Source organism: Mytilus edulis, chromosome 6 (genome assembly GCF_963676685.1).
Source record: "Mytilus edulis chromosome 6, xbMytEdul2.2, whole genome shotgun sequence".
Lineage (NCBI taxonomy): Eukaryota > Metazoa > Mollusca > Bivalvia > Mytilida > Mytilidae > Mytilus > Mytilus edulis.
In genome coordinates this window covers 3,852,824-3,876,033 of record NC_092349.1, presented here as the reverse complement: position 1 = coordinate 3,876,033, position 23,210 = coordinate 3,852,824, and the positions used below count along the sequence as shown (strand labels likewise).

Here is a 23,210-nt window from a genome sequence, read left to right as displayed (position 1 = left end):
TCAACTACAATAATAACTATATAATATGAATTTCAGTAAACATTTTGATCTCAATTTCGTTTTCTTTTTTTAAAGAGTTATAATTTCGGAATATCCTCTAAATTTTAGCATACTTGAATGATAAAATAAGAGAATGTAAACAGCATGTCTGATTCAGATAGTTCAGAAGAAGATATTGAAGAAAAATCTCGGTTACTAGAAGCTGTAGTAAATGTCATCCCACAAAGCACATCCAAACATGTACTGATTAACCAAACAGGTATTTTTAGCCAAAGAAACATTCAAAAACCCTCTCTGATTGACTCAGAATTTTTGATACAGCACTTCTATGACTATATGAAGACATGTAGTACTATAACTTCATATACATTGTATACCTTTATAATAATATGAGGCAGGCATAACCTGTGAATGGGGACAAAGTCTGTATGTATTATTTTTTAAATTCAATCACGTTGATAAAAGAAACCGAAATACCGTACGTAACGTTCCCGATTTTGATTCTGTTGTTAGGGAATTAGCTGTGACGTTCTTTAAGTTATGACGTCATATTTGATGTAAACAAAAGAAACGCTTTCATCAGGTAACGTTTTTTCATATCAAACAATTATTAAAATGGAATTTGTATTGAGATCCAATCTTATATTTTACTAGACTGATAAATATAAATTTTTTCAAAGTCTCATGCAAACAAGACAGATATCTGCGCAAAAGCGGAGAAAACCGGAACAGGAAGTAGATCTGAAAAAAAAAGTTAACGATTTTGAGTTCATTAGTAGAATGAAAAATTCGGGAAATTTTTCCCGATTTTTTTTTTTTTTTTTTTTTTTTTTTTATTGATTTTTCTACCGTAATTGGGGACTTCGTCCCCATAATATATATAATTATATGTAGCGTTTTTTGTTTATTACATGCATCATTGGATTTTATTATCATGGTATAATTTAGATTAATTATTCTCATTAACCATTTTAAAGTAATTCCTTACAATCAGATTTTATCGCCTTCAATCAGATTGTACTTGTTAAATGTCAAATCAATCATGTTAATCAGCTGGTGCTCCGTTTCTTTGTTTATACAGGTGTCTCGGTTGACCTCAGTTTCGGTTGACCTTAGCTCCGGGCTCCTGTTATATAGCTCCTGTAAAATATTTCTTTATTCAGAGTCATTTAACCATATTGTAATCAGGTTACTAGAGTAGCATAAAAGAGAGAAATAGATAGTGAGAAGAGAGACAAGATACGATATACGAGGAGGGGAGATGATTTTGTGTACGAGAGGTGTGTACTTGCGATTGATGATTATACCACCGTATTGTTGAGCCTGCAGTTAAGATGTTGTAAACTTGTATTACTGTTACATATAGTTTGGATTTTTGAATAATACAGTATTGAACTTTTAATCGACTTTGTGTTTATGTTAACTTGCAAGACTTCGTTCAGACTATACCAGGATCCATTTATTTATTTATGTGACCAGGATTCCCTTAATCACTCTACCAGAGATTTTTAGGGTAACCCTGTTAAAGAGTATACTTGGCATTTGTCGTTCCGTGTACGAGTTAAACTTAGACACCCAACAACACAGCACAAACACAAGACTATATACACTTTAGTTTAAGTATAAAGCTGTGCCCTGCGGAGCATCTGGTTTTTCTAGGAGTTATTCCCCTTTGAAATTAATGATCTCTTTATACTACTTCAACAGTTTGTCATCACACTTCCTCTTAAACCACACAACAGTATTTCATGAAACTATTGAAGATAATATGAACATATTATGTAAACTGTACATGCTGTATGTACATATCCACAGGAAATTATTATTCATTTTTTTTTCTTGGAGTTATGCCCTTTTGAACTTACATGACTTATTGGCCACAATATACTACTGCAACAGTTTATCATCCCAACTTGTCTGAAACTACACAACAGAAGTTCATGGAACTTTGCATATATCAGCTTATATATATCATGTATATCGTCAGGAATTATGATTATTTTTTTTCAAGAAGTTATGCCCCTTTGAACTTATTGGCCTCAATATACTGGTCATAACTTTAAACATAATAAGGACATAATATATATATGTTGATGTGCATATCTACAAGAAAAAAATAAAGTTGACTTTTTGTAGGATTTGGTCTTGGGAAACTCGTGAGATCTTGTTAGTCCACTGACAATGTGAGGACGTAGGGTATGTGAGTGTGCTCACAAAGTTCTTCAATTTTGACTATACCATGCACTAGTACTAGTATTAACAGTCAGATTTATTTGTTAGGATCCTAGATCTAACTCAGTCAGTAACTATATGACTATAGTCCAATGTCTTTAAATCTACCATCACAAAATGTAAAACAATTCAACCGATAAATCAAACGTTCTGATTTTGTTATAAATACCATAAAAACAAAAAAGAAAAACAAATATGACAAAAGCCTTAAATGAGAGCCCTATTGGACCTTCATGACAATCAAAGATCTCTCAAAATTGTGTAAACATTGCGGGAATTTCTCGCTACATTGAAGACCTGTTGGTGACCTTCTGCTGTTGTTTTTTTTTCAATGGTCAGGTTGTTGTCTCTTTGGCACATTCCCCATTTCCATTCTCAATTTTAATATTTTTTGTACATGACGACAAAATGTACATTTTCTTTATGATGTTAAAAAAATCAACTGATTTCTCAAGAGAATCACTTAAAATTTCTTTTAAAAAATAAGGGTTATTAATAATATTTTTTTAAACCTCTGATTAAAGAATCACAGGATTGAAGAATCACAAGAGTATTTTAACCAATATGACATATCAGTTGATTGTTATTTCATGTTGTACCTATCAACAAATAATTTAATTTTGGATGTAACGCATCTTCTGATTGGCTGACGTTATTTTGATATCAGCCCATAGACATAATTAAGTCATGTGACCGTGCTGTCATCAACGTTTTTTCATGGTTTTCTACGGTTTAAAATGGAATTTAGAATTAAATTATAAGAAATGACTGTAATATTTTTTCTGTCTATTCGAAATAACATAAAAAATGTGGTGCACACTGTTAAATAACCCGCTATGTGTGTTATTCAGTGTGCACCAAATTTTTTATGTTATTTCTTCATAGACAGAAAAAATATTACAGTCATTCCTTAAATATATCACAGAGACTGTACTAATTCAACAAAAGATTTATAAATAAGTTAAAAGCGAAAACAAGATTTACCATCTGGACCAAATTCTCCAAATAAATAAAAAAAAAGATAATGAAGATATATGGGTTTATTTTTGCTTCCAAACTGATTTAAGGGAGTTCGCTTCTCAGTTTCAAAGTAATTAACTTTTTAAATTACTAGTTTATATTTATAGGTGATTAATAAAGGAATCCAAAGAGCAAAAAAAAAATATAGGTCACCGTGCTTGTTTTTGTGCTATTAGCTGTTGAAATTTTGGCGGGAAAATATTATCTTTTGACTTTTCATAGCTTTATAATTGACAAGTTGAAGTTCTCAAAAACTGTTAAAAAGTAATTAAATTTTTTTAAGACTTTTACAGATGGCTTATCATTATGCATGTAAAAGATTTACTAAAAGAAAAATGGGGGTCACCGGGCAAAATTTTTCAAGGCATTCAAATGGATAAAACCAGAGGATTCTGAAAATCTGACAAAAAATCCAAAACATGACAAGCCAGCTTCCTTAAGTTTTGTAACATTTTTCAAAACTCTTGATTGAATAGTGTATACGATTACCATTGACAAGGTTCCTAACTAAGGACATACTAAGGACTGTATTACAGGTCTTTAATAGAATTTGTTGTTCAGTCTGAAAGCTGGATACAGCACACTTTCATCACACCCTCAATATTTTTTGATTCTGAATTATTTTTAGGCAACGTTAGGTGTAGCAGAATATTTCAGGAAAAAAGTTCTGTTAAATTATGTCGGCCAAATAAATAGGTTTGATACTAAGGAAATGAATAAAAACTGTTTTTGAGATGAGAATGTACGCCTTTGTAAATGTTGTATGTATAAGTGTTTTTTTATGCTTTCTTTTTTATTAAAACTAATTACAAACATGATAAAAAAAGTTTTACATTATATATTTTGTAGATCTTAAATTACCTGTGAAAGAAAACTTGAAAGGAAGAAGATTCTCTACTTTGCCATCTAACAGGTGATGATGAAATAGATAACAATAATAGGCTGCAAGCCAGGATGTTGTTTTTTTTCTTTTTTTTCTCAATAATGCAATATCAATCCAATACCAGAGAATTACCTGTACAATGTCAATTCCCACAAAAAAGTTCAAAACAGTTAACGATTAGAAAAATGTTTATCAAACTTATTCTAAAGGTTTATATTAGCTTTGTCATGATTGTCTTGTGCAAATTTTGAAAATCAGTACTGTTATTTATTTTTGAAAAGAGTTGTATGGCACTTGGAAATATTTATTATGTCGACAATTTAATTTCATTGTAACGGCTTTCAAGCCTACTTTTCTTTTTTACTTTTATATTTGTAAGTTTTGATTGGAATAATGGCCCTTGGACATTTGAAATATTAGAAATGCTTGGGACGTTGGGATTCTTTTATTTTTATGTCAGTATGATACTGAGTTTGTGAGACCTTAACCAACATTAGTCAATTTTGTTGTTGGCAGGTAAACAAAAAAAAGGATTGATATATATATATTGACACCACATCAGTAAAAAAAGGATTGATATATACATTGACACCACATCAGTAAAAAAAGGATTGATATATACATTGACACCACATCAGTAAAAAAAGGATTGATATATACATTGACACCACATCAGTAAAAAAAAGGATTGATATATACTTTGACACCACATCAGTAAAAAAAGGATTGATATATACATTGACACCACATCAGTAAAAAAAGGATTGATATATACATTGACACCACATCAGTAAAAAAAGTCTATATATATAGCAGTAAAACAAAAAAAGAATGTCTGCTCACAGTACAATTATTGATAATAATTACATTGGTTTCAAACATGATTTCTAGGTAAAAATTGACAATTTCACAAGGTAAATATAAAATAAATTCTGTAATTTTTCTCCCCTGATGTTGTATATAGCAATATTTATATATGTTGCATCAAAAAGAAGCTTGAATTTGTATCTTTCTGGTTTAATAAGTCATATTGTCATTTTGGACATTAAAACACTCAACTATTTTTTGCGTAAAGGCAGTCCAACTCATGGATGCCACATTTAATGTAAAATTGCAGCCTTGATGCTTGGCTCTTGAGTCCAAAAGTTAGAAGCTCAATTATTTGAATAGTTTGTTGAATTCTGTTGGCTTGCAGAGAAGAATTTTACAAGCCTGAAAGCAATTTTACTAGTCAATGGTGTAGGACTTGTGGTTAAGAGTGAAGACTGAAATTCAATTCATGTAGCAAACTTGTGACACGAATTCACCAAAACAATTTACATGAACTATATAATCTTATTTTAATTATTACAGACCATTTCTTGTTGATAAAGAGGAAGAAAATGGTTCAATTACTCCAGGGGTCAGAAAATTTGTGGCGTCAAAATTATCAGAACAGCTCGATAAGTAAGTTAATATGTGAAATTCCCTTAAAAAAAGGGGAAAAGAAACAAAACAAAGTATAATTTTCACAAAAAAATCAGTTTAATGCATGCAATGACCAAAAAGAAAACCAACAGTCTTCATAAAAATACATCAAATAAAATCTGACGATTTAGAAATATAAACCCAAACAAATACTGGTGCTTAAATTAAGTGCTCTGGAAGGAAGGGCTGAGCTGTTCCAGATTAAAATATTCAGATTTTTTTTTTGTACATTTACTGTATGATGTTAAATTTTTGTTGTTGTTAAACCATGTCAGAATGTTTTATATTTTGATGTTTTAGAGAGATAGAATTAACTGATAGTAGATTGAATGAATTGAATGGAGAAATTACTGATACAGGTGAGTTTTGAAATAATGCACAGATCTTTAATACAGAATAATTCTGAAAATAACTTGGGATTTTCCTAATATCATCAGTTTGAAGAAACGGAAAACTCTCAAGGAAATTACCTAAATATTGTGATTGCATATTCTTTAGACTTTGATAAATTTATGGGTGGTCAGGTTTTTAAAAAAAAAAAACAGTCATCATGGTCATTGATTGATATTTGATTTTAGGATTTTAGTAAAGTCTGGATTCAAGCCTAAAGCTAAAGAATTTTATTTGTTTGAACATTTGAAATATTGTTTAACCTACACCTGCAAAATCACTGAAATTTGGTTTCCCTGAAATAATGCTGCTAACTGATTTTTTAGAAGACTAAAAACATTTCAAAATAAGAAAATAAACACAACACTGAAAAAGTTCCTAACATCAATTTTTCATATTTTGTTTAAACAGGAATACAGTTATTTTCATCATCAACAAGAAGTCTAGTAACAGACCAAGAAGATAACTTTATCCCAAAACAAAAGAAGAAAAGGGTTGTTAGTTCTAGTAGTAATAGGTATGTATAGAAAACTAGGCTGTATAAGTAAGGTCTTTCTCAGATGTTGGGAAAGACCTTATTGATTCGGGAAAGACCTAAATCAGTCCCCTACCAACAAATGTCTGTCTGTCTGTCTGTCCATCCATCCGTCCATCCATCTGTCCATCCTTCAGTCGGACAAATCAGTTTTCGACACTTTTTTCTTCAGGCTTGAAAATATTGATTTGATATTTGGTTTATTGTATTATCATGACAAGTTACAGATCACGTTCAAATTTTTTCCTATTTGATGATTTTGTTCAGAGTTATGGTCCTTTTTGTAATGCAGGAAGATATTTGATTTGAAATTTTTTTTTACTTATAAAGTTTTTTGACATGACCTCTATTGAAGTAATCTGGACCATTGATAGGCCTCATTGTGAAGTATTACAAGATGACCCTCTGTAGGATTCAATCATCCCCTTGAGAAGTTATCTCCCTTTATTGAGTTTTTATTTCTGTTAATGGAATCTTGTTTTGGCTTTACCTTACTTACCTGAACCTACATAATGTTGTGGATTTGTCTTGTGAAAGTAAAATTATACCTTCTGTTTAGCTAATCATTGTTGTCATCGTCTTATTTAAGTTGTAACATATTAAGACAGGGATAAAGAAATAATGTAGGATGCTACATAAAAATATCAAGTTATAAGGCACAATCATTTTCAACTATGAAGGATAGTTAACCTTATTCATTGTTTTATACTGATCAGTTGTGTGTACATTAATTAACCATAAATCATTTGGATCATTGTAGTTCCTATAGCAATCCAACATCTAATAGAAAACTCTTTAACCAATTTAAATTTCAAATCAGATTAAAAAAACTTTTTTTTTATGTCCCACCTACTATAGAGGCAACTCTTGATTCTGTATTTATTTCCAGATTTTATCTCCTCGGAAACCTAGGCATATTTTTTTTTCGAAAATCACTACTTGCTACAATATGTAAAAAGATTTTCCTTTCATGCTTATCAGGTAGCATACATAACAGTAATGATGCTACAAGGTTTTCAATTTCATCATTACTCAATCCATCAATCCTTAATGAACTGCTGATTGCTATGACTTACTGTAAATTCAGAAATTATTCGGATGTTTTTATGATTGCGAAAAATGTGACAGGGTTATAATTGCAATAATTTAAACTCGCATTTTGAAATTTTTATATGAATTAAACAGGATTATTCTCAATATCACAAAAAATAAAATTGCATTGAAGTCCAACATGACAAAATCGCAATAATAAATGCATGCAATTATTTCTGAATTTACAGTAGTTAAAACCAAGATTTTAAAATTTTATCCTGATTTGAAGATATACTGCAAAATGCTGTCCTGTTATACTTTTTTGAAGTTATATTAAGGTAAAGGGATAGTTGTGTTTTATTGTCTATCATAGTCAATTGTTTTGCATTAATTTGATATATTCATTTTTTACTTTTACAGTTCAGAAGATGAAAGGCTTGCTGAGGCTGCAGTTTCTCATGATTTTATAATAAAACAAAGTCATTCAACAGACAGTAACCAGAATTGTGAACAAAAGCTGATAGCAGCTATCTCATCTGAAAAAGACATCAAAGAAATAAACAAATTAAATGAAAATAGTAAAAACAATACTGTGAAAAAGAAGAAGAAGAAAAAGACAAAACAAAAGGAAGAAATAAAAGTTTCATAGGATTATAAATACTTTTTATGTCCTGTATTGTTGCCTGTAATCTCAGTAGCTTGTTGTGTGTTTGGTGGTCTAAAATTGAGAATGGAAATGGGGAATGTGTCAAAGAGACAACAACCTTACCAAATGGCAGCAAAACACAGGGAGAAAATCCTGCACCCAACTGGCCTCTAAACAAAACGTGTACTAGTTCACAATAAACTCCAAAACATACAAATTAACTAAAATTAAAAAAAAACAAAAAATAACAAAGACCAGAGGCTCCTGACTTGGAACAGGGTCGAAAATGTGGTGGTGTTAAACATGATTTGCAAGACCTCAACCGTCCCCCTATACTTCTAGTCAATGTAGAATAAAGAAACACCACTGTGACAGCAATATGCACAGTAAAACTCATTTGTAAAGAAATATGAGGTCGTATATTTTACCTGCAATGACTTTGAAACTGTTAACCAATCTTTTTTAAATACTCATTTGTTGTTTCTGACTACAAAATAGAGGTCAAAATGATATTGAAAATTTTCATGTTTGTTTCAAATAGTTTTGGTCTTTAATAAATTATAACTTGCTGTCAAAAATATTGAAAACAGTTTCAGATTGAATAATGGAGGGCAAATTTGATTTTGACAATTTGCTCATATGTTGATCGGACGTTTAGACCTTTGCTTGCATATGGTACATGTAGGTAAGACATTATTTAGAAACTAAAGTTGCTAACCCCTTCAGCCAAAATTTTGTTGATATTAACTCCTAACTATTTCAGGCATTGATACCCTTGGCCTTGTAAAGGAGTAGGTTCAGTAAGACCGCTTTTTGGCCCCAAAATAAAGCAGTTTTACAAAATTATGAAAAGGTAATCTTTGAGATATTTACTGGAAAGTAGAATGATTCTGCTACATAAATATGGGCTGTTTTTGACAATACAATGCATATATATCGGGTACTAGCATCATTAAGTCATGCTAAATTGCTAAAATCTTCACAATTTAAGCATTTTAGTTAAATTTTAGTCGGTTTCCGTCTTAAATGAAAGTGGCCGCATTCGTGTTCATCCATAATATTGAAATGTAAGTTGTATTTTATGATTATTCATAACATATATAAAGGTTGAGGATGAACACGGATGCGGCCACTTTCATTTTTGACAAAAACCATCTGAAAAGTGACGTTTTTTGGCATATTTGATATATTTTTCATATTTAAGCTTGAATCGGAGCATTTTTAATAACTTAATCAGTTAAAATCTTTCACATAAACTAATTGAATCAATTGAAATAGACACTTAAGTGTTTAAAAAGTGTCCAAAATCTTTCTTTAGATGAACTTGAAATTTGAGGCCAATATCGGCCCTTACCGGACCTACTCCTTTCTTAATCTTGAGCCATCCTGATGAAGATAAATCAAGAAAATCTCCATGTATGCATTAAATGTGTAAATGTAATTTTCTAAATGTGACAAAACAAATCTAAATTTCTGTCACATTGGCCATCTCTGGTTGCTTCAGTAATTTTAGATATCAGTATTCTTTTAAAGATTTTTTTTTATTTGTCAATGCTTAATGTGATGTATTGGAATCATTAGCTTGGTCTTATATTCTGGACAAAAAGTTCCATAGCTTAGAAAAAAATTAACTTTGTCTAAAAGGAACAAAGAAGATCCATGAATGACCTTATTGGTTGATTGCTGTTTGCTTAACATGCAAAGGCAAACATTTTATTTATGTTCTAGGCAAAGACAAATTAATAATCTTTTTGTAATGAAAGTGGGACTTCTACTGGAAAATAGGGTATGGACGTAAGATGCAGAAAGTAAGCCTCACAACATTTCTTATACACAGATGTCTCAAGAATTGTTTCAATGATTCTTTGATACCCAGAGAACATGGCAATATAAAAAAGAAGATGTGGTATGATTGCCAATGAGACAACTATCCACAAAAGACCAAAATGACACAGACATTAACAATCAAAATGACACAGACATTAACAATGCCTACATTAGGAATTTGTTTCAAAGTACCCATTCTGATCTGACATGGCATCATATTTATACATGATCCCTTGTAGTCAAACAAACGGTCACAAACCATCTTTTGTTCTAATGTCTTTTAGGCTTAGCAAAGGTGAGCACAATTCTCACATTATTGACTGACAATGCATTAGACAAAATACGAAAAAATGAAAAGTATGCAAAAAAAAAACCAACAGTTTACTAATGATACTCATCGTAGACACAGAGATACATGTCTACAAAACTCATCATTGAGGCGTAAATAAAAATGTGTTCAAGAGGCCCAACAAAAAACGAGATTAACATTGAGAACCCAAAAGATAAGTACATCTTCTTCAACATTTGACATTCGTATTAAAGACTTTGATTTGAAATGGAATTACATTAAGCATTATTTCTTGTCTGTCTGTCTGTCTGTCTGTCTGTCTGTCTGTCTGTCTGTCATATATGTATTCGTTGCAAGTTTGTTAGTTAAACATGTTAATTCACCAAATCTTTTTCAGGGTAGCAAATGTTTCGCCTGTTGAATATTTGGTTCCATATATAAACAATTGCTAATTTAACAACATGTTCCAGAAGCTAGAATCACCAATCTGTCCAAAAAAGGGGGGAGCTATTTAAAAAAAAATAAGTAAAAGTGTGATCCAAATTCACTTTGGGAATACATGTATTTAAAAGTAAGTAATTTAATATTGAATAATCAGTGACGTCCTAATTAAAGAAATAAAATGTCCAATCAAGTACACATTTTGATACATTGTAAACAAAATACTCCTAGAAGTTGTGGCAAAAAGACAAAAGTCATGCATGTCTGGTGGTTAAAAAGCCTCCATGTTTCCAATCATTCAACCCTTTAAAACAGTAAATTTACCTATTGAAAATGGTTGTATCAAAGGTGAAAATATACAATTGTCTTCGGGGGGCAGTGGCTCATAAATTCAATTATGTTCACCTATTTGCGAATCTTATCTTGCTGAATATTTTCTGACTGTTGTCTTGATATCAATAGTTTTCATGATAATAGTTTTAGAAAATAGTTTTAAAAATATACAATAAATCGGTAATTATGGTCTTTGAAGTGCAATGTATTTACTTTTTCAGTTATATAATATAAACAAATTTGTAGATCATGCTGAAAATGTTAACAGAAAACGTACTCTCTTTTCTATCATCGTTTTCGCGAAAATAGTAAAAAATGCAAAATATTTAAAAATATACAGTTCAACTAAAAGTAAAATTACAAAAATTGTGAATTCCGCGGAAAAATTCAAAAAGGAAAGTCTCTAATCCAATGTCACCAAAAGCTCAGAGATGAAACGAATGTATAACAACTGTCATATTCCTGACTTGGTACAGGCATTTTATTGGTGGATTAAATCTGGTTTTAAAGCTAGCTAAACCTCTCACTTGTATAATAGTCGCAAAATATCTTCTTAAGGAAGTTATTTGACAATTTCAGTCGTGATTTTTTAATAAATATTTTCATGTCCCTGTTTAGCATATACCAGAGACCAAATGACGTGGTACAAATCTCATCAAAGATGCTATGATTGACATTTTGTAATCCAGAAATGCATGTCGTCTACAAATGATTTGTCAGTAATTAAAAATATTAATTAAAGGTCCAAAAAAAGCTTCTATAGGATACCTCAGGGCGACCAACATTGTTTGGCAAATTTACATTTACCAGAAAAGCAATGGCCTATTTATGCTAAAAAATAAACGGTTAATGTGACTGAATGCAATTAACGATGACTACCACTGAATGATAACCTCTTGACAGGCACAAACAAAATGAAACGGGGTTCAATATGTCTGTCTCCAAAAAGTGACTGGGGAAAGGATGAATGGTCGCTTGGGTCCTTTTTCATTCGACAGTAAACCCATTCAAAATTTGGGCGTCCGTACAAGTACACAGTCCCGTCCGGTCAGAATATAGATATGATATACAATGTCCAACGTAAAGCGAGTGCCACGTTTTTTGTCGTGTTTAAAATCATTGCAACTAGTCTTTTATGGGTCTGTAGGTGGAATGTTGCAAGGGAAAAAATCTGTCCATATCCAATATACCATCACAACAAATTCCTCTGGCATATTTGATAAATTTATTTACTATAACTTAATTGATGTAACTTCTGGAGGATGTACCGACCATCAAGGTCGTTAAAAACTTCTATTTGTTGTCTAATGTGGTGACATGGTTTATGATTGATAAGCCCAGGCATGTAATTACAAATTACTGGGGATTCATTTATTTTAGTGGATATCTATCAAGTGCATTGAGGAAATTTGCATTTTCGTGGATATTTATTTCGTAGTTATACCAATGTATGCATACAAAGCCTAATGCATATTTGTTGTTCGTCAAATATTGTAATTCGTGGTTCATTTTTACCCACGAAACTCACGTTAATTGGTATCCAACGAATAATTATCGATCCACAGTAGTTGCTAAAATTGTTTATGAATTAATAATGATTTTCTTCCCAGGAATAGATTACCTCAGTTGTATTTGACAAAATTTTCGGAATTTTGGGTCAGCAATTTCTTTAACTTCCTGTTATATATGGTTTTTCTAACTTTTTTATTCAAGCGTAACTGATCTGATGAGTTTTGAAGACGGTTATCGTTATGGTTGAATAGATAGGGATTTCGAATTGGTGGTCTGGCACCTTGAATTAAACGATTAAATTGATAACAAATAGGCTGAGTTAAAAAAAAGAACAATGATTTTAAAGCATTTCAAACTTTATTATCTACTGATTTTTATTTTTCTTATTCTTCTTGTCTTTCCTGTTTGGGTTGTCTCTGTTGTTTTTGTTGTCTTTGTTGTCTTTCCTGTTTTTGTTGTCTCTGTTGTTTTTGTTGTTTTTCTTGTCTTTCGTGTTATTTTTGCCATTTTTGCCTTTCTTATCCATCGTTGTAGTAATCCAGTCTAAATATGCAGAAACTTTGCTATAAATACTTGGTACTTTTGCATCGCAACCAAATCCAGTTGATACAAGTCCAACAAGCTTTTCTGTACTGCCATCTACATCCCTACATACCAATCCTCCTCCACTATCACCCTATATGAATAAAAGCATATTCAAAAATAATTTAATTTTTGATGTACCGCGTCTTCTGATTGGCTGACATCGTTTCGATTATCAGCTCAAAAACTTTATTTTGTAATGTGACCGTGACGTCATCAACGTTTTATTCATGATTTACTGGAGAGCCAGTTTGAAATGGAATTAAAAAAATATGGAATTATAATTAATGACTGTAATATGTTTTTCTGCCTATTCGAAATAACATAAAAAGTGTGGTGCACACTTTGAAATGACTCGCTACGTAGGTTATTCAGTGTACACCACATTGTATATGTTATTTCTTCATAGACAGTCATTCCTTAAATATTAAATTGTCCGCATTGACCACTCTACTCGTCCGCAGATCGGCTAAATAATACCAGTCTGAAGCCTTAAATTGAAAAGTTGACATGAATACCCGCATATTGATAATAGTATTATGAAAAATTTTGACCTTTTTTTTAGTTGTAATCTCTGTCCTGCCTATTTATTTTTCACTCTTTTCGGTCCTGGCTTTTTTTTTCTTAGTTTATCCTGACTTTTTTTTTACATAAATTGTCATCCTGCCTTTTTTTTTTGCCAAGTTGCTCATCCTGCCTTTTTTTTTTTTTATTAAAACTCCTGTCCTGCCTTTTTTCAAATTTCATCCAATCACTCGGAAAAAACTGATCCTAGCCGGGCATTATACCTACCGTGGTCATGTAAATCTTATCTAAGACAAAACGACACGATAGGAAATTTATCATTGAAAGTAGCAGCCTATGGTTAGTGCCAGGAACAAGACAAACCAGTATAACATAAATTATGATGAATAAATGGCAACTTTAAAATGGTACTATTAGACTGTAAAAATGAGTCCATGTAACACAATAAAAATGGTGACACCGACGGCAGAGCGCATATTATTGGCTTTTTGATTCACGATTAATTCAGTAGTGTAGTTTATGAGTGTACGAATATCAGGGTTGTTTTCTCTGAAATCATGTAAGAAAGGAAATATCTTGAGTATACAAAGCGAACATTAACATTAATTATATAATTAGGATGCAAGAATTGGAAGTTAAATACTGCTGCTAATGAAAGTGAAACCTTGAGAAACAATACTTCTTATATTTTTCATGATGTCATTAAATCAAATTAAAATTGCAATTGTAAGAATGATGTTTAAAATCAAAATGCCCCAACGAAAAGACCAGTTCGACTGATAAGTTGTTTTATGCTTGTTTAACGTTTAGTCACCAATATATATTGTCATTTTATCTATCGTTGCATTTCTATTACGATGCGTCAAAATTAGTAATGGTTAGAAATATCGTCTGACGTATCCTAGTATATTGATACATGAATCATTACTTTTAATTATGATTAAGGTGGTACTTAACTATTTGACTAAAATCAATTTGGCTCGTTTATTTGTCATAACATTTTCACAAAATAATTACTTTGATCCTTTGGCAAAAATGTAAAGAGCAAATTAAATAGAAACATATGATTAAGCAGTCTCAATCAGAATAAGTAATCACAGTTTGCATCTAATTTCATTCGAACGTTCGGTTCTGGACGTACGAGATGATTATTTTAGAAACAAAAAAGAAATATAGTTTAACATACGCCGCAGGAACTTTTCTCCTCTCCCTGGACACAAACTTTCGTATTTGCCAGCACAGAATAAACATGTTGATAGACTTTAATACAGCTATCAGGGTTGATAATTTGTACAGACGCTTCTTGCAGACGATCCAGTTTGTTTAATTCTTGAAACAATGTTGAGAAAAAAATCTTATTAATAGATCAGAAGCTTAGGGAGATTTTTGTGTGTCACTACACTAGTATTATGACATGTTTCATCATTTGTTATTAACTGCAGTTATTTGAACTCTTTTTGATAACTATTTACACCACTAGGTCGATGCCACTATTGATGGACATTTCGTCCCCGAGGGTATCACCAGACCAGTAGTCAGCACTTCGTTGTTGACATGAATATCAACTATATGGTCATTTTTATAAATTTCCTTTTACAAAAAATACAATTTTTGGAAAAAAATAAGGATTTTCTTATCCAAGGAAAAGATTACTTTAGCCGTACTTGGCACAACTTTTTGGAATTTTTTGTCCTCAATGCTCTTCAACTTTGTACTTGTTTGGCTTTATCACTATTTTGATCTGAGCGTCACTGACGAGTCTAAAGACGAAACACGCGTCTGGCGAATTAATTTATAATCCTGGTACCTTTGATAACTATTGGGACAGAAGCAAATATTTGAAGGCCAACGCAACAGTTGCAACAATTATGTGGGCAATTTGGTGGACAGTTATTGTTCTATAACATGGGGTTTTTCATTGTCAACGTGGTATTTTTTTTATTGCAACTAATGTCTAAAATGATGCTTTGAAGACAACTAGGTAAATAAATTACAATAAGTCCAGTCTAACATGTCTTAATGTCAAACTTAAGCTAATTATTATTATGCTTATAAACGACATAAATCTCTCATTTCCAAATTATGTACAAATAATCGACCCCTTATCTATATTAAAGGCTAGACAAATTATTCTCATTCATGACTCATTTAAATAAATCAGTTCACATAAAATAATAACAATACTATATGTCCCATTGGTGCTTTCGTCTTTAAAAAATGTATAGTGTTTCTGCATTTTGACTTTTAATTCTGTAATAAAACATACCATCCTTTGTTCCATTTGTATTTCCCCATCCGGATACTTTGCACAGCTCTCCTGTACGATTTTTACTTATATCACCGTCCAAGCTTATTTTATTGATTGTCGAACCAAAAATAAGTGGTTTCTTAAGCTCAATCAGCATAATGTCATTATCAAGTACCTCTGGTTTCTGGAAGTTTTTATGCTGAAAAAATACCAATGTCGATTGTTTAAACATGATCAATCTCCGGCGCAGAGTTCATATCCGTTCCATGCATGCTCCGCAATACTGCACTAATTATGTCATAATGAGTGTAGTGTTACAAAGTATTGAACAGAACGGGTATGATCTCTGCGCCGGAGATTGAAACATGATATGTTTGTTGTTTACATTCTCGCCATTTTGTCTCTGGTGAATAGGTGTATTATTTCCAATCATACAACCTCCCATTATTTCTATATTTCACGCATTAAAATTCTATGTTATATGATTAACCGTTTATTGTTAAATGACGAAACTGTTTAAATTATTTTGGAGTATTCTTATTTCCTTTATCTTCTTTTTATTGAGGTCTATGAAATTTCTAGTGTTAATAGGCTCGATGTGATTTGTACATTTGTAAAGCTCGGATCATCATTGATGAAGGCTATATCAAAACTTACATACATCATCTTTAAATGTGTTTTTGTGGAGGCTAATGACAAAGTTGCTTATTTCTAATTACATTTGACATACACATGATACAAATTGCTGTTGTTTTTTTTCATTGCAGTTCTCAGTTGCATAGAAGAAAAAAGTAAAATCACAAAAATACTAAACTCAGAGGAAAATCCAATCGGAAAGTCCATAATCACATGGCAAAATCAAATGACAAAACACATCAAAAACGAATGGACCAGAACTGTCATATTCCTGACTTGGTACAGGCATTTTCAAATGTAGAAGATGCGTTTTGACTTAATTTGTAAAATAACTGATTATACAAATGTTTCTATTTGATATAAAGTTTTGAGTAACACGAGGATATAATATTTCCATGTGAAAGGATTTTGATATTAACATGATTTGATGGAATGATTTAGGGTGAAAGTTTTAGGTCCACAAATCTAATATTTGGAATAAAACTAGGATATGATTCCTGTTTTCAGCAGGAAAAGCCAACATTGAACTAGTTCATTCATTCATAGATTCATTTTTTTATTTAAAACTAACAAAATTCCCAGCATTTTCAACAATAGAAAAAGACAATATCATACCACATAAATATCCTTCACATATCTGGTAACGTTCAGCTGACTATACAAAGAACTACCCGCTAATACCCGGAATCTTTCTCTTCTAAAAAGAAAAGAATGTAAAAACTTCGGTTGCATGCTAGTTACTTTGTATAAACATTAGACACAACCTTTATTAACTTTCAATCAAACTTTTATAGATATTGAACTACATGTAAATTGTGTTTACTTAGGATGCAACCAGATATTGTTTAGATAGTAAAGTCCTCTCCCTTGCAACATACGGGTATATGTCAGAGTCAAACAGATAAAGAACAGGGAACCAGTCTTTGGAGATGATAGATTGATCAACAGTTTTATTGCGTATAAATAAGTGCATTTTATTTTAAGCTCACATACAAACACGTTATTATTTGTATATGGGTATCGAATTTGTCCCTGCATGTGAATCAGCTTCAAATTTAGATGGTAACTATTATAAGTATCAAAGAAAGTTTTGTACCTGGTACAGTTTGTAACGCATTATTGTCTGCTTTCCGGATCACGCACTAGTTTGATAAAATATAATAGAATTATTTGTCGTTATGCATCTACATCTCTTTTGGTTTTAGACTCCGAAACAGCTGTGACATTATTAAGTAAACTTTCAGACCTTGTTTACCACTGTTTTCGGAGTTCTATTCCGATTATGTCTACTCTTATGTTACTTGATTTTTTTTGTTTTAAGACGAATTAATTGTCAAACGTGAATTAGCAACCTTAATAAGTCCACAGATTTTTGTTTATAAATTGTTAATTAATATTGTAATAGTAAAAAGTGAGTTTTATGTTAAATTTGATATATCTCACTCACGTTCTTGTAACGGAGCTAAAAGTGCAATGAGCAGCTGTTAAAACCCAGTTTTTGTCAATAATTACTCCCCCGCAATGACTCTCCCAATAACCATTATCATTGACCTGAACAGAGACTTGCCATGGAAATTCTTCTATGTCAGCATCATTACCATTAACAATCTTAACGATAGTAGCGGCATTAGACACCTAAAAGAGAGTCGCAAGTAAATCGCAAAACAATCGGACAATGCAAAGAGCGGAAAGCGATAAACGATGTAAAAACGCATATATGATATTACTCATCAAATAAACAAAGCATAAATTACGATATTGTATATTTATTTACAAAAGACAATATGAAAGTTTTCGATAAAAAAGAGGAAGTAGTATGTATAATTTCGTGGTTTATTTTTTACTTGTATCCTAATATAATTTAATTTTGGATGTAACGCGTCTTCTGATTGGTCATGTGACCGTGACGTCATCAACGTTTTTCATGGTTTTCTACGGTATAAAATGGAATTTAGAATTAAATTATAAGAAATGACTGTAATATTTTTTCTGTCTTTTCGAAATAACATAAAAAATGTGATGCACACTGTTAAATAACCCGCTACGCACGTTGTTCAGTGTGCACCAATTTTTTTTATGTTATTTCTTCATAGACAGAAAAAATATTACAGTCATTCCTTAAATAATTTCTCAGATTGTATTTTACAGCGCAAACAATAGTATTTGCTAATATTGAGAGACCGAGAAGACACAAAACTTAGCAGGAATAAACAGAACAATGAAAATAGAAATATGTAAAGGGTAAAATAAAATAAAAGATCACCAAGGAAAATTCTAAAATGAATAGTAGCTTTTATTAAATGGCAAAATAAACAGCTAAAACACATCAGACGAATAGAAAATCAACTGTAATATTTCTGGTAGGATAATCAATTACTTAAGTAGGAAATGGTGGATTTAACCTGGTTTGATAGCTAGCTCAACATCTCACTTATATGACAGTTGCATATAAGTCCATCATATTGACAACAATGTGTGTGCAAAACAAACAGAAATAAAAGGTAGAAATGTCAAACATTAGGGTAAAACGAGGAGTGAAAATTCGTAGACCGATCTGCCTCAAACTGAAGGGATTTTTTCTCAGGTATTTGACAAATAACATTCTTAGTTGTCAAAGGTTTGGTTTAGGTGTATAAAAGTGTTATCTATATATGCAAACAAGTAATCTGTTGAACCTTTTGGATCTCCATGACGACACACAATAATCCTATTCAAATTATGGCTTTGAAAATTTATTAGCAATTTGTCGCCCTAGCTGAAACCATCGAAATATTTTCAATGGCATTATGTTAATCAGATAAATGCTTACATTTTGTAGTTTTACTACCAGTTTTATTGATAACTACTTGTTGTTGCAAGGCGTTATAAATCAAAGTAAATTGATCATATTTTGAAAGATATTTGAATTTTAACCAAACCGGATGAAAATTATTACGACAATACGAGTCTGGCTCAATTAGATTGGTACACTTCGTTAAACTTTTCTTTAAAAAGTTATTTGTAACAGTCACATTGAGGATTGTTTTTAAAACTATCCCTTAAAGAGACAATTCCTGATGTTTAAAGCTGTCAAACGTCTTATCAATAGCATTTGATTTGTGGCCGAATGTTTCAAGTTTATCAAAATTTGTCAAACATTTATTCCCCCACGACAACAATCATATCTGTTCAGTAAGTCTCCCGATTCAGCTGATTTTGGTGAATACGTCGATATGCAAATGGTTTAAAGAACAGGTTTACTGGGACGAGTTCAATCGAAAGTGGCTTAATAGGGTAGCTCATGAACATTATCTTATTACTGTTGCGATTAACTAAAGAATTTAAATTTTGTTTTCAATCTACGCATCACGAGTTTCTGATCAGACTTATGACAAATTTTATACTGCTTGGTCTGATCAAGGACTTCAGTAAAAATCCTAAATATGTGTCCCAGTCTTGAACACTGCATTATCAGCAGACATATTCAGTATGGAGATATACTCGTTCTTTAAGAGCAGTCATTTAGTTTTGAACTATAATACTTTAATGTTTGGAATCAAAAACAAGTCATCGGGATGAGCCAATTAAATGTCCCAGCCTTAACAAATCAAAAGAAAAATAACTAGATTTTGCTATTGTGCAAAACACACCAACACCGCAATCATAATTGAAACAGTTGGAGGGGGGGGGGGGAGCATTGTCATGTTATTTTTTTGTCTATTGAAACACTAGCAGCTTTAAGAACAGCACTAAATGACAATGAAAAATTTGTAGTAACTCAAAAACACTATTGCAAAGTAAACAATAAACATTTAGAAAAGCAGCACGAACAAAAGTCAAATCAAGACGTTATCTCAGATATATATATAGTTAATACTTGATAACGTTAATAATTAGTACTTGATAACGGTAAATGTCTGACCAGAACCGATGTATGATACAACAAGTTAATATGTTTAACAAGCAAGAGTTGTAAAGAAAAAGATGGAAATGATCCAAATGTATAAAATATCATAGGAATGTTTATATACGTACTACAGCCATGTAAAACACTACAAACAATAATGAAGAGGTTAGGCGCATTGATATAACTACTTTTTTTTATCAATATTATTACTATTATTATTATTTATAATTATTATAATCATACCTTTTGTTGCTGCTACTGCTACTTCTTCGCAAAGGATTATTATTATACAGAATAAAACAACATACTAAACTAGTGAAATCGAAAAGATGTGTATAAAAAAAACACTAAGCGCCTGTAGACACAAATCATGCAACTAAGACCATATTTATTTCAAGTGCCTGGGCGAGGCTTCAGATTTCTATAGTTCAGATTTGATTTTATAATAAAGGTGATAATACAATATCGTAGAAGTGTTTACATATCCATAAATGCCGTTTGGACGGTGTATATAGTGATCATATATAAGGAAGGCAAACTGGGTATACCTACATTTTTGTAAATCACGCCCAATATTAATCTCACCATTACAATGGTCTTAAATTTGAAATTTGAAATTAATTCCTATATGGTTGTAAAAAAAAGGAATTATTTGTGAGTTTATGATAAAACGTATATCAGGTTGTATGTCTGATTGCTTAATTAATCACCAACTTACCGACAAATCCAGTGAACAGGAATAATCTATACATCTGTATGTTCACAGAGCGCTGAAATCAGAATGAAATTTATAAGCATCAACTCATTTGAAAAGAATCTGTACGTTGAACAAACAAAAACAAATATCAATTAATACTTTCAGTCAAGCCACCCCTTCAACCTACAAACAAACGAAACAAAAAAAAAACAGATAGAAAGAAAGAAAGAAAGAAAGAAAGAAAAAAACAGGATAACTTATGATATCATTTATAAGAGGGGGCCAGGACCTTTTTCGGGACGTCGGAATCAGGTGTATTTAAGTTCGGGATTTCGAGATTGACCCTTTCGGGATCCGGGGTTCTTTTTTTCGAATTTCGGGATGTCGGGATTTTATTTTTTTTTAAATTCGGGACCTCGGGATTTCATGTTTTTAAGCCCGGGATTTCGGGATCAGGACCTCTCCGACCCTCCCCCTTATAAAGGCGACAATAGTTTACCGATGTTTAAATCTCTTTACCCGATTGATAAGAGACAAACCATGGTAACCAACTAAAGCTGAGAGAATCGCATCTACTTTAAAAAAAAAAGTAAAATCACAAAAATTCTGAAATCCGAGGAAAATTCAAAACGGAAAGACCTTAATCATATAGCAAAATAAAAACGCAAACACAGCAAACAAATGGATAGCAACTTTCATATTCCGGGTTTGGTATAGGCATGTTCTTGTGTAGAAAATGGTGGATTCCAAATTAGCGAAACCTGGTGAGTTGACTAGGTATGCGTCTCTATCTATCCACCCACGATGTTTATTCACACTGTCTTAAAATTAAAAATCAAGAACAGTACGAATACAATACCAATAAAATTGCTAAAGTTAAAGAACAAACGACTATGCTAGTATTCAAAGATCTAAATCTGCAAAAACATGTTGCTTTGAGTCTTTTCTTGACGAAATGGACGTCTGGTGCAATTAAAAAAACTAATCCTGGTATTTATGATGAGTTTATTTGCTAGTGAATTTTGAAATCTACGGTCAACTAGTACATAACTTTGACTATAAAACGAATTCTGCCATTCTTCATTGAAGCTCTGTTGGAGCAGTTTTCGTATAAATAGCACATATATGAAATGTTTTATACTGACATTTGATCAAGACATCAAATTAATTTTTCAAGTATTTTTTAAAATATTTTTTTTCTATTCTATATTAAGATTTTTTTTATAGCAAATAGCTAATATTCAATAACATAAGCGATGCCAATTTAGAGACATCTAATGCACATGCCGACAAGTTATGTCTCTCCACTGAATAACGCGGACAAAATATTTGAAAATTCAAATATTGAAGATCTTTTATAACCGAAAGCGAAAGTTTCAAAACATTTAATCAAACTTAGCCATTTCTGCAATTTTCTGCAATTATTCCTTTCTTTCATTCTTATAAACTTCTTTTTATATAAAGTATGCTCTTAAGCATTCTTTTATGATGAAACTGTTTCACCTGTTGCAATAAAATTGGCACCGTAAATGTTATTAAAAATGCAATGTATAAAAATTTCAAACCTGTATTATGAATGCAATGTTAAAAACTAAAAATTGCGTCGTTCTGTGTTCCTTTCCTCTGAAAAATTGATCAACATTGATTTACAGTCTATTTATATAATCACGAACGACCTGGTATCGACGTGGTATGAAGTTGAAGCTGTTGCAATTTGTTTTTGAATATGATTATTTTCCACATTTCGATTACAACGTACCAATTGACATTGGTCACGGAATCTGAAATGCAAATTAGGAACTGATTATGTTTTTGCTTTTGTAAAAAAGAAAACATATTTGATTTATGAAACGAAAAAAATAAATCAAAGATGAAACCAACAACAAGAATTCAAAGAAAGACGAACGAATCCAAAGCCATTAAAAAGGACGAAAATGCGTGTTAGCTCAACAGATATCAACAACAACAAAACCTGTTTTATAAAAAAAAAACATGGGAGTGACTTCATGTACTCTTTAGAAGTAAACAA

General features: G+C 31.4%; 2 protein-coding genes across 2 annotated transcripts; one reads left to right on the top strand and one right to left on the bottom strand.

The window, feature by feature from the left end:
• Positions 1-95: 95 nt before the first annotated feature.
• On the top strand, positions 96-8,217 carry LOC139525950 (uncharacterized). Its single transcript, XM_071321147.1, has 6 exons — positions 96-259; positions 4,102-4,165; positions 5,489-5,581; positions 5,903-5,961; positions 6,404-6,509; positions 7,980-8,217. Exons 1-6 carry the CDS (start codon positions 145-147, stop codon positions 8,206-8,208), a joined length of 666 nt encoding a protein of 221 aa, XP_071177248.1. The 5' UTR covers positions 96-144; the 3' UTR covers positions 8,209-8,217.
• Positions 8,218-12,945: 4,728 nt separating this feature from the next.
• Positions 12,946-22,878, bottom strand: LOC139526972 (venom peptide isomerase heavy chain-like). The gene is made up of 8 exons (XM_071322167.1): positions 22,747-22,878; positions 21,203-21,254; positions 20,613-20,629; positions 18,046-18,233; positions 17,214-17,295; positions 15,981-16,161; positions 14,901-15,043; positions 12,946-13,283 (listed from the first exon to the last, which is right to left on the bottom strand). The coding sequence occupies exons 2-8, from the start codon at positions 21,234-21,236 to the stop codon at positions 12,972-12,974; spliced, it is 957 nt and encodes a 318-aa protein (XP_071178268.1). The 5' UTR covers positions 21,237-21,254; positions 22,747-22,878; the 3' UTR covers positions 12,946-12,971.
• Between the last annotated feature and the right edge of the window lie 332 nt (positions 22,879-23,210).